Here is a 12265-nt window from a genome sequence, read left to right as displayed (position 1 = left end):
CACAGAATACAGAGATGCAGTTCCTTTTGCTGAGTACCCTTTTCTAAATTGCTTTCAAATATTTTCTGTGATAATGGAGATTCTACCGAACAATTTGCATTAAAGCAGTACACTGTGGAGTCACCAGTCAGGTTTATATCACCTTCACTCCTTTACCTGTCTCCCAGAACTGTACTATATTAAGTACTGTTGTGGTTTAACCCCAGCTGGCAACCAAGCACCATGCAGCCTCTTGCTCACTCACCCCCACCTGGAGGGGTGAGGAAGAGAATCAGAAAGGAATGTAAAACTCGAGGGTTGAGATAAGAACAATTTAATTATTTAAACAGAATAAAAAGTTAAGTACAACAATAATAACAATAAGAACAACAATAATAATAACAATTAGGATGGAAAGGTGGGGAAAAAGGGTAAAATCCAAAGGAAAAGGGAAAAAAAACAAGTGATGCACAGTACAACTGCTCACCACCAGCTGACTGATGCCCAGCCAGTCCCTGAGCAACGTTACCACCACACCACCACCCCCCCAGCTAACCCCCCAAGTTTATATACCAAGCATGACGCCCCATGGTATGGAATACCTCTTTGGCTGGTTCAGGTCAGCTGACCTGGCTATGTCCCTTCACAGTCTCTTGTGCTCCTCCAGTCCTCTGGCTGGCAAGACATGAGAAACCAAAAAGGCCTTGACTTAGTATAAACATCACCCAGCAACAACTAAAAACATTAGTGCTGTTATCAACATTGTTCTCACATCATAGCCAAAACACAGCACTGTACTAGCTACTAAGAAGAAAGTTAACTCTATCCCAGCTGAAACCAGGACAAGTACACATTATCATCTGCATGTTCTTGACTACCAGATAACTACTGTTGAAAATTCAAAGCTTTTATTGGTGGTTGAATTATAAAAACATTTCATAAATGGTTTGAGCCAATGCTTGAGGCTTGTTAAATAAACAGTGTTTTGCATCATATCCAGCTCCTTTCACAAACTGAAAAGAGCAGAAAAAAGATATGGTGTCTTTAATGCACTCTGATTTTTTAGCTATCCTAAATAATATTATTTCATGAACTCCAGTTTCGCATTGGAAAAGATTTCCTGTGGGATTTATGTATTGTCTCAATAGACGTGCCATTGTTTTGACTCTTTTTTTCTTATAAGAAATTGTTTATCTCTGGGGTGCATTGTTTACCCTGAAAAATTATCTTTAATAAAAACCTGTAGATGTACTTATTTGTTATAATCACTTATTGTGACCACACAATACTTATTGTAATTACAACTTATTTTCCCCATGGCAGACAATGTATATCTGTTCCAGTCAGTCCCTTTAAAAAATGGCACTAGAGTTTATTTCATTATCAAAAACCAGTGGGATTTGAACTTCATCAAACTTGGAGTATGCTGTGAGAGGCGAAAAGTCAAATGTCTTCATCAGATTATTTGATAAATTTCAAAAAAAGTATCTCAAAGAACAAAGATCAGCATAGAATGGCATGGTAACATCTGCTGTTTCAATTACAAGATTTTTTTTTTTTAATTTTGTATATATTTTGTGATAATGTAATTAATTTCAAAGGAGGGTAGAAGGAATGCTCTCCAGCGGTAGTAATTGTTAGTAAAGATGATGCCACCTACTAAGTTTGAAACCAGATATATACAAAACCAGTCACAACTGATAGGCAAAGCCTAGAGCTCCCAGTTGTCCTCCTTGCAGAAGCAGTTTGCATCCTAGGAGAGTGCTTAAAGGAACTGAAACACAAACCTTTTCAAAATGCCAGACTGTTTCACTGCATTCTGATCTCGCTTTTGCTGCAGATGAGCATGAGATGAAGTAACAGGTACTTTTTATAAAATTCCTTTATCAATATTTGTCCCTTAGTTTGTCACTGACTGATTAACATGCAAGCTGTATTAATACTGGTAGATTAAACATACCCAGGTCTGTTTTCTCTCCTGGAAGTCAATTGCCTCCACAGCCTGCTTCCATACGAGTGAATTTCTTAGTTACCAAGGCAAGGTGGCCTCAAGTGAACTGCTAGACAGGAGTCATCCGTGACCAGTGCCAATTCCAGGGCTGTGTTCAGGAGTTGATTTGGAGAGTATTAATTGGCCCTAGCCGAAACCACTGCATTCTGAAAAGTTACAAGTACAGACAATCAAACTCCATGGTGGGAGAATGTTTCCTAACACTATTAAATTTTTACATGGGAAAAATAGACAGTTTGTGCTTTTAAAATTTTGTTGTAAACTTTATAAAAGCTTTGTAAGCTGTAATTCCTTAAAAATTCTTATTAAAATAATCCTTTGGAATGGAATATTATTTTAAATGGGATTCATGCATTTCTTTAGTCTTCTGGGTTCAGTTAAGGGAGCACAGTGACCAGATAAAAGAACGAGTGAGTGGGCTGATTCATAGACCAGGCTGTGCGCATAAGCCAAATATTTGCACTTCTATAGCTGTTTATGAATTGCCACACTGATTCCACAAAGAAAATTATTCATCCTTACCACAAAAAGGTCATCACAGGGCAATATTCTTGCTGCTTCTTTTTAATAGGGGACCATTCAATTTCCCCTGCATCAGAAAAAACAATTAAAAAAAAGATGTTACGCTACTGTGTTTTTGTTTGATGGCTGGTGCCAAAGAATAGCACCAACATTAATAAACTGTAATGACAGCAAATTCACTGCACAACACTGAACAAAATATATAATATTTAGTCATTGTTCCCCCAGTTAAACCTCTTTTCCTGTGAAATGCAATGCCCAACACTTTCTAAAATCTTTTTGTTCATATTGGTCTCGAAAGTATATACTGAATCATTTGCACCATCTGTTATCTGTGCACATATCAGCAGAGAGAAATATTGAGAAGATTCTGAAGATATCTGCTTATTCCACTGAGCTTACATTCAGCTTTTTTTCCTTAAATCATATGTACTTACACACTTCCTAAAATACACTCTTCTTCCTTATGCTTCTTAAGATTTTTTTGAACAACAGAATTTTTAGTCTTCCAAGTCTGATCTCACCTTGCCTTTGTTTACTAGTTTTAGAAAACAACAAAAGATTCTTAGTAATAATAGCTGTGATAACAAGTAGAGGTTTTGCATGCACCATTGTATGAGTTTTGAAACAATAAACATTTCACAACTTTCCCATTGGCAATTTGGTTATTCACTGTGGTATTCAAACAACATTTTTTAAAGTTGAAGTGCTGAGATAGTATTTTACTGTAATTTTCTGTCTGAGATTTTAACTAATGCGTTGTTCTAAGGAATTGTATGAAGCCACGGGCAGTAAATTATGCAACTGACTGATGGATAAGTATGTAAGCTGTATATCCATATCAAAATGTATATATGGATTACTGTTGAAATGATAGATTTCGTACAGGAGCCCAATTCTAATCTGATGTCAGTATAATATGCACATAATTAATTGACACAGGGCAATTATATCTAACGGATATAACTTGTATTCTGAAATATGAAAGCAGAGCCAGAATTTGAAGATGTGTAGATGCCAAACCCAGAGCATGAGAAACTTTTTATGTCAATAAAACTTTTATGGAAATTTAAGTGTAATAGTTGGGAAGATTTGACTATTGAACTTAAATGACACAGGATTTGGTAAGAAATGTCCTTTTTTCTAGTTCTGTTTGACATCTATTAGAAGTGTTATAAGCATACAATATAGTCTTTTATTAGCATGCCTTTTTGATAAGTTAAATTATATTTTAAATATGGCTTGCAGATAAATATATACAAATAACTCATAGCTATATAAGACACAAATACCATATAATCAAATTGCCCTTGGAAAAGACTGTAATTTTTACAGTAACTTCAACCAGCAGTGGCCCATGTCCTCCAGATTTTAGGCAGCCATTTCCTTGGGGCCACCACTGCATTACGCTATGTGCTACCAAGCTAGCAAGGATGCTTTGCACTTTCTTCCACCTGTGAGTCCCCCACCCTGAACTTTACATTTGTTTTGTGCAATAACTTTCTGTGACAGTGCCAAAACCAGAGGGCTTATGCACTGTCTAGCTGCCTCCACACTCATAAAAGTGCCCACTTTTAATGGGTACTGGGAAAGAACTGGGATTTAAGCTACCTAGTGTGTCCATAGTATTAATCTTGTTTGTGTTTCAGCACAGGACAAGCTCATGCTGGCAGCCTAAAAGGAATGTTTCCTCACCTGCACCAGCTCCCAAGTAGAACTGGCATTGCTGGAAGAGTGCTATATGGCCAGTGCCATGCCAGGGGTGTTTTTAACAGTATACCCATATGAACCAAGCTCCAGAGCTTGGAAATTCTTTCCAATACTTTTTAATTTACTAGTATAGGCATAGACCATCTATATCCTGTCATGATTCATCTCCATCTTCCCTTCTTTAGATATCACTTCCTTTCAGGAGAATCTGAAGTCTATGGTGGGCATGAACAAATGTGTGTGACTGATTACAAGACAAGATCTTCAGGGTAGAGGCAGGCTACTCCCCAACTCCTACTGCAGTTTTGAAAGAGACAATCAGGAGTGTGAGTTCAAGATCCTTGTAGAAACAATTTCACTTAATTCCAAAGTCAGTCTTTGCTCCATGATTGTAAAGCATGCCCTTACAAACAGAGAGGAACATTTTTGTGACACATGCAGCAACCATGATGTAAAATGAAAAAAAGAGACTGAGTAAAAATTTTGGAAACCACTACTGTCTGTGCAATAGTCTGCTTGTTACAGGATTTCTAAATCAATTTCTATTTCAGTGCAAGGGTATAACTGAATGAAGATAAGTTGTGCCTGAGGGAATGACTAGAATATGAGTTGATTTGTCTGATGACAACAAGACCTCCTGGTAAAAAACCTCCATAGATTCCAGTAAAATAGAAACCCTTTCTTAATCCACTGAGAAAAATAATTTGCCTTTTACTGTTGGCCCTTAGAAGGTGCCATGTGACCTTTCTATGACCTATTTCTTATGAACTCTAAAGTTAATATTACAAAATTATCTTTGTGGCAATTTTATGTGAAATTATGAAACAAAGGATAGTTCATCCTGCAGTGAAGAAAGAGGCTTAGAGAAAGACCTTTAAAAATCAGAAGTACACTGTGATGAATGCATTTTTTAGGTTAACTGTTAAATTATGTATATATTTACAAAAATGCAAATGATCACTGATAATTACTTTCACAGTGTGAAGATTTCCTAATGTCATCAAGCTAGATTATGTAATCAGTCCTTGGATAAACAGCTTTGGTATTTCTCACAATTGCAGTCTTTAGGAGTTTTTCCAAAATAATGTTATTTAATTTAAAACACTTTAAACCAATTACTGCTAAACTGGAACCAGTGATCAACCCATCATCAACTAAGAAATTAAATGCCCTTTTTTACTGATTGGTAGGTATTTTTTTCAGCTTATAGAGGTTTGGAGTTTTTTAAAAAATATATACATTGAAAATAGAATATGATCATTCAGGGAAACAATATTTCTATAAATGTTAAATAATTAACAATTATATTAAAGAAAATCTATGTAAACACAGGACTGTTTCATAGGATGGGCTTTTATTAACCTAGAAATATTATCTGTGAATGCGTTATGTAAAAATTGCCTTATGATGAAAGTGCAAAAAAGCTTCTTTAAAAAAAAAAAAAGTCTCTGTAGGCTAGTAGCAGAGGAATGGCTACCACTCACTTTTGTAGAGCAAAGAGTAGCACATCGGAATCAGGTTGTGGAAAATTCCAACCTCTCACGTTGAAACTGAGTTAGGGTTGCTCCTACCAAACCCTTAGGTTATACAAGGCAAGTAGAAAATAATTAAATAATAATAATAATTTCATATAGGAATTTTGGTAGTAGAATACATGATTTATAGAAATTTATATTAGAACTAATGTCCTTTTTAAGTGATTTCTATATTTGGGATAAATCAGTGAACACCACAAGTAACTACTGAAATTTGCACCCTCCGCAATGGTATAAGTTCAGCATCATCTTAAAAAATCCCCATAGAAACTAAAAAGATCAACGTTTACAACTAATTTTACAAGAACTGATTGATTATTAAGGAAAAGAAAAAAAAAGTATTGGCACATTTTCAGCAACAAAATCCTCAGACAAATCCAAGTTGAATGTAAATGCTTTGTCAGGCCTTTTCACCAGGTCTTTTTCTCCTGCTAAACCCTTTCTACCCATCTGAGGGCCAGCTTCGCAGGACCATCCATTCATAAATGTCTGAAGCGCTCTTAGCCTATAACAAGTTATCTGGCAATCTGAATATTAATATCTAATGTCGCTGATATAATAAAATGGCCATTTCAGATGGCCTTGACCTCCAGTTTGGATTCAGATGTAATCATGACTGAGGTGTTGGACCCTACTTTGACATATATATAGTTAAATATATATTTTATACGTTTTTAGTTATTTCTCTTCTGTCAAAATGACTCACTTATTCCCTCATAGTACTACTTCTCAAGCAATATTTTATTTAGTTTTCACTCATGATGTTACATATTTAGTAGAAAGCCCTCTTAGTATTTTGTTTCTTCTTGCTTCTCCTCACTTCTGTTTTCTTATTCTTTCTTAAGGACAATGGTATTTTACTTAATGTTGTATTTCACACACTTGGAAAGAATCGCAACTGAGAAATAAAATCAACCAACTTTCGGATTAACTCAAAGATTTTGGTGTAAAAACATCATTTTATTGAAAGTTTTAATTGAGATTTATCATACCCAGAATATGATAGAAAAGGTTCATAGGCAAGATAAAGATCAGCTTTTATTTAATAGTTACGCTAAAAGGTACAGTTTAGGACCAAAATCCACTGTATGGAGTCCCACAAGAACTAAGGTTTTGATCTTACCACCTCCTGAATACTATTATTTCAGTAATACTACTTGTAGCCTTAAAGTTCAGTAGTTTTGGGTTTTTTTCTCCTGAAAGTAGTTTACAGCTTTATATAGACTACAGTGGGGAAAACACTAACTGCCAAAGAACTTGGTATGGTTCTCTAACAATTCCCTTATTAATTATTTCCACCCAAAGGAGATTGATACCAGCTGGAAGGAAAGCCCTTCAAAATACACTGAACCTAGACTGATGTAAATTGCTTTCTTCAGAGACAGGGAACTTGGATTAAAATACCTGCAATGACCCAGATGGAAAGGAGTTTCTGTGCTCCAGCTGAGCATTTGAACCCTGAAAAGGAGATTTTTGTAAGAAGCTTCTTCATTTCTTTCATCTTCTGAGATTTTTTTTTAAAGCCTCAAGTTAAAAGGAAGCTTATTTCTTTGATAATAAGTGAAATCCACCTGGTTTCCAGCACTGTAATTTTATTCTAAGATATTTTTTTTTTAGTACAGACACTGAAAACCTATTCCTTAGCAGTATCTACAACACAAGTTTGATTTGTAAGGACAGAAACAGTTCACAGATCTGAAAAGTTTTTACTTAGAAAGTGAAACAACTGTAAATAAAGAGGAACCTTTAACTTGTAAATTCTTATGTTAGTGAGTAAATAGTAACTTTATCATATGCAGTCCAAAACCTGTTATCTTATTTTCTGTTGCCAGTTATTTTAGGTGATAGGGTCTAGAAAAAGTATTTGAATAGGTGAAAAGCACAAGAGTAGTTTGTAACTGTCATGGTTTAACCCCAGCCAGCAACCAAGTACCACACAGCTGCTTGCTCACTCCCCTCACCCAGAGGGATGAGGAGGAGAATTGGAAAGGAATGTAAAACTCAAGGGTTGAGATAAGAACAATTTAATAGGTAAAGCAAAAGCCACGCATGCAAACAAAGCAAAGCATTCATTCACCACTTCCCATGGGCAGGCAGATGTTCAGCCATCCCCAGGAAAGCAGGGCTTCATCACACCTAACGGTTCCTCACGAAGACAAATGCCATAATGCCAGATTCCACACCCCATACCCCCCTTCTTCCCCCAGTTTATATACTCAGCATGACATCATATGGTATGAAACACCTCTTTGGCTAGTTTGGGTCACCTGTCCTGGCTGTGTCCCCTCCCAATGCCCTATGCCCCTCTAGCCCTCTCGCTGGCAGGGCCCAAAGAACTTGACCTAGTATAAACATTACCCAGCAACAACTGAAAACACCAGCATGCTATTGTCACAGCACTCTTCAAACTATAAAGCTAAAACAAAGTCTTTTACCATCATACTCTTCATACCAGTCCTTCTACTACCTTCTCCTTGTCCCTCCCCACCTACAGTGCATGTTCTCCCTGCTTCTACCTCCTCACTATTGCTACTTCTTGCTCTCTCTTCCTTGGATACACAACCACTTAACACAAGCAACCACACCTGCAATTTATCTACATCAGCCAACCCCTGCCCCGAAGCCAGCCTACAGCTGTATATTATCAATGTTAATTAACCCAGCTTCATCCCTCTACACGCTATCAACACTGCTCTCAAATCATAGCCAAAAACCAGCACTGTATTAACGACTAAGAAAATTAACTCCATCCCAGCTGAAACCAGAACAGTATCCACCCCTTATTACATATCATTTATGTCATGCCACACTTTCCAATACAACCTTATTAACCAGCAGCAAACTTCCCATTCTTTGACATAATACACAGACATCATTCACCTAGTCTATGCACCACCCCTGTAAAAATGTCTATAAAATGTCCACAAATGTCCACAAAATGTCCAATGAGTTCATTTAGCCCATGAACACAAGCTCTTATGGTAGTCACTCAGGAGAAGAGAGGTTGTGTGTGGTATGGGGTTATCGGGCATCAAAGCCAGCACAGGTCAGGTCACTGCTGCACTTGCACCGCTTCTTGTAAGGCTTGTCCTCCAATGGTCCAGGTGGTTGCTGCTATAGTCATTCCTATAACATGAAACTCAAATCATGGATTACAACCATTTAAAGTTATATCCATTACAATCTCCACCCCTGGACCCTTCGGACCAGCCCATAGGGTTTAACATTGCAATGAACTCCTCCCCTTGCCCCTGCTCCAGCTTGGACTTATCCACAGACTGCAACCTGCTTCAAGTGGAGCCTCAGATATGAGCCACAGTCTCTCCAAGGGTGTACCTGCTGTGGCATAGACTCATCCACAGCCACAGTCACTTCAAGGTGCACCTGTTCCAACATGGCCTTATCCATAGGCCATGACCATAGATCTGCTCAAATGTGGACTTACCCACAGCCACAGTCCCTTCAGAAGTAAATCAGCTCCAGCATGGCCTTATCCCTGGCTACAATCCCTTCAGGGCTGTACCTGCTCTGTCATGGGTTTATCCAGCCTGATCTCACGCGCAGCCACTGGTGCTTCAAGGTGTACCTACTGCAGCACGGACATAACCACAGCCACAGATGCTTTGAGGTGTACCTTCTCCAACATGGACTTGTCCTTGGGCCACAATTCCTTCAGAAGCATACCTGCTGCAGCACAGACACAACCATGGCCACAGACACTCTGAGATATACCTGCTCAGGCAGCTTTGGAGTGTCCTGCTTCCACATGGACTCATGCACGGGTCACAGTCCCTTTGACTCGAGTTCACACGGGAGCTCCAGCCTGTCCACTACAGCAGCACAGAAACAGCAGCAATACCCTGGCAACCTGCTAGCCCCAGCGCATCACCATTGCTGTTATCAAAATATTCCCAGGCACAGCACAGTAAGATGATAAGCAGTACAGCAAGCAGTGAAAGGAAGAAGCAGCCACTAACAAGCACTAGACTAATATACAGTAAGACAATCAAGCCCCATGGTAAGCAAAGGAACCTGCCCCTTAATAGCTAAACAGCAATAACAGCTATAAATTCAAACTAGCATATTCCAATCAAATCTGTTCTTATCTCAAACCCTTCGTGCCCCACGTTGGGCGCCAAAAAGGACTGTCGTGGTTTAACCTGGCTGGCAAGCAAGTACCACGCAGCCGCTCACTCACACCTCCCTCACCCAGAGGGATGGGGAGGAGAATCAGAAAGGAATGTAAAACTCAAGGGTTGAGATAAGAACAATTTAATAGGTAATACAAAAGCCGCACATGCAAGCAAAGCAAAGCAAAGCATTCATTCACCACTTCCTATGGGCAGGCAGGTGTTCGGCCATCCCCAGGAAAGCAGGGCTCCATCACATATAATGGTTACTTGGGAAGACAAACGCCATAATGCCGGATGTCCCCCCCTTCCTTCTTCTTCCCCCAGTTTATATACTCAGCATGACGTCATATTGCATGGAATACCTCTTTGGCTAGCTTGGGTCACCTGTCCTGGCTGTGTCCCCTCCCAATTTCCTGTGCCTCCCCAGCCCTCTCACTGGCAAGACATGAGAAACCAAAAAGTCCTTGACTTATTATAAACATCACCCAGCAACAACTAAAAACATCAGTGTGCTATCAACATTGTTCTCACATCATAGCCAAAACACAGCACTGTACTAACTCCTAAGAAGAAAATTAACTCTAGCCGTGCTGAAACCAGGATAGTAACCTTGGCATTTAAATGGCAAGATAGCAAGCCTGAAGCTCTTTTGAGAAAAAAGAACATTTGAGCAAAGCTTGTATGGGTGGAAGAGAGACACAAATATTGATATTTCATATGTAAATTTTATATATAAATGGTACAAACAATTTGGATATTTGTTTATATTAACAGTATTATTACTTTTTGGTTCTGTATATTAGATACTATACTGGATAACTGCTTAATCTTACTAATGTCATTCTTCCTTCTTCATTTCTGAATTTATTCTCTGTTGTAATAACTACTAGGTTTTGTCATGTACACTGCATGCCTCCAAGCGGTTTGTTTTCCTGGGCACTGGATGATCAACAGCTATAAAACTGTTCTTGTTTCATTCCTTTGACAAGGAAAATAGAAAAATCTGACAAAAATTACTAAGGCTTTTTCGAATGACTTAAAGTGTCTGCTTTTCTCTGGGAACACCCCTTTGACTGTCTCTATGTAAAGATAAAGGAAGGATGCTGACAATACCTTTGCAATTTTAAAAGCTTGTGAGTGAGCTGTCAGGTCCTTCTAATCTCCCAGAGAGAATGGGAATGGGTAGCTGCATATCAGAAATGCATGACCCAGGTATTCACCTTTTATTCTGGGCTGTTTCACAGATTGTGGCTATGAACATAGGTTTGCTATAATTGCAGAATAAACAGACTTCTTTTGAATTGAGATGCTTCTGGTATAAACAATATTACAAGAAAAAGAGGATAAGCATACATTACAACAAATAAGACTTTTTCTCTCCTTGGGAAGTGAAACATCTGATAAGATGAAATGTGGTTGTGTGTTAAAATGGACAACTGAAAAGAATGAAATGGGGCCATAGGAGTATGTTCATGCATATTAAAACAAAATACTACCTTCTTGCGCTTGATAAGTCTGCGTGCTCATCTCTTTTTAATCCGTCTGCCATGGACTGTAAAATAAAATTGACTTTTAGTCTCCTTGTAATTAGGTTAACACCCACATTTAAGAATACAATCATGTATTAAATATAATCAATTTTATTTAATCTCACTGTGCCAAGTACTATCTGGCAGAATCTCTGATGCTTTATCTAACAACTAATTTAGATGGAATATCTCTCATCATGCACAGAGGATACATTACCAGACTGCTCTTTCAAAACCAGTAATCTATGATCCCACTATACAGGTAGAAACATATTTTTCCCTTCAGCTGCTTGCTGGCTCAGTCACCTGTCTCTTTTCTTGCAGAATGATTCCTGGGGAAAGCAGTACTCATACGCACTCTTCAAAGCCATGAGCCATATGCTCTGCATTGGTTATGGAGCCCGTGCCCCTGTCAGCATGTCTGACCTCTGGATAACCATGTTGAGTATGATTGTGGGGGCTACGTGTTATGCCATGTTTGTTGGTCACGCCACTGCCCTCATTCAGTCTCTGGATTCCTCACGGCGACAATATCAAGAAAAGGTAACTCATTTTAATGTAACTTCTTAAGTTTTGAAATAATTGAGCTGTTTTAAATGTGAAAAGGCCTTACAAGTTTACATGAAATAATCTAGTAGCATCTGAATCCTGCAGCAAATTTCATTGAATTTAGAACATGCCATGGGCTAAATATGTTCCTCCATGAACCCACATTCTTTAGGGTGTACATGGTTGTGTGTGTCACATGTATTGAATGAAATCTTGGATGTGAAACTTGCTTTAAACTCTAAAGTCTTCTGTGAAAACACCATCCTCTGGTTCAGACTGTGCTTTATACTCCTGTGC

General features: G+C 38.3%; 1 protein-coding gene across 1 annotated transcript in view; it reads left to right on the top strand.

Moving 5' to 3' along the window:
- LOC129734855 (potassium/sodium hyperpolarization-activated cyclic nucleotide-gated channel 1-like) overlaps positions 1–12265 on the top strand; it is a 196864-nt gene that overhangs the window by 104206 nt on the left and 80393 nt on the right. The window contains exon 4 of the mRNA XM_055700188.1: positions 11744–11962. Within this exon, the coding sequence (XP_055556163.1) occupies positions 11744–11962 (219 nt within the window). The remainder of the gene's footprint in view (positions 1–11743; positions 11963–12265) is intronic.

The sequence above is a fragment of the Falco cherrug genome (genome assembly GCF_023634085.1).
Source record: "Falco cherrug isolate bFalChe1 chromosome W unlocalized genomic scaffold, bFalChe1.pri SUPER_W_unloc_1, whole genome shotgun sequence".
Taxonomy (NCBI): domain Eukaryota; kingdom Metazoa; phylum Chordata; class Aves; order Falconiformes; family Falconidae; genus Falco; species Falco cherrug.
This window is presented reverse-complemented; position numbering and strand designations above follow the sequence as displayed.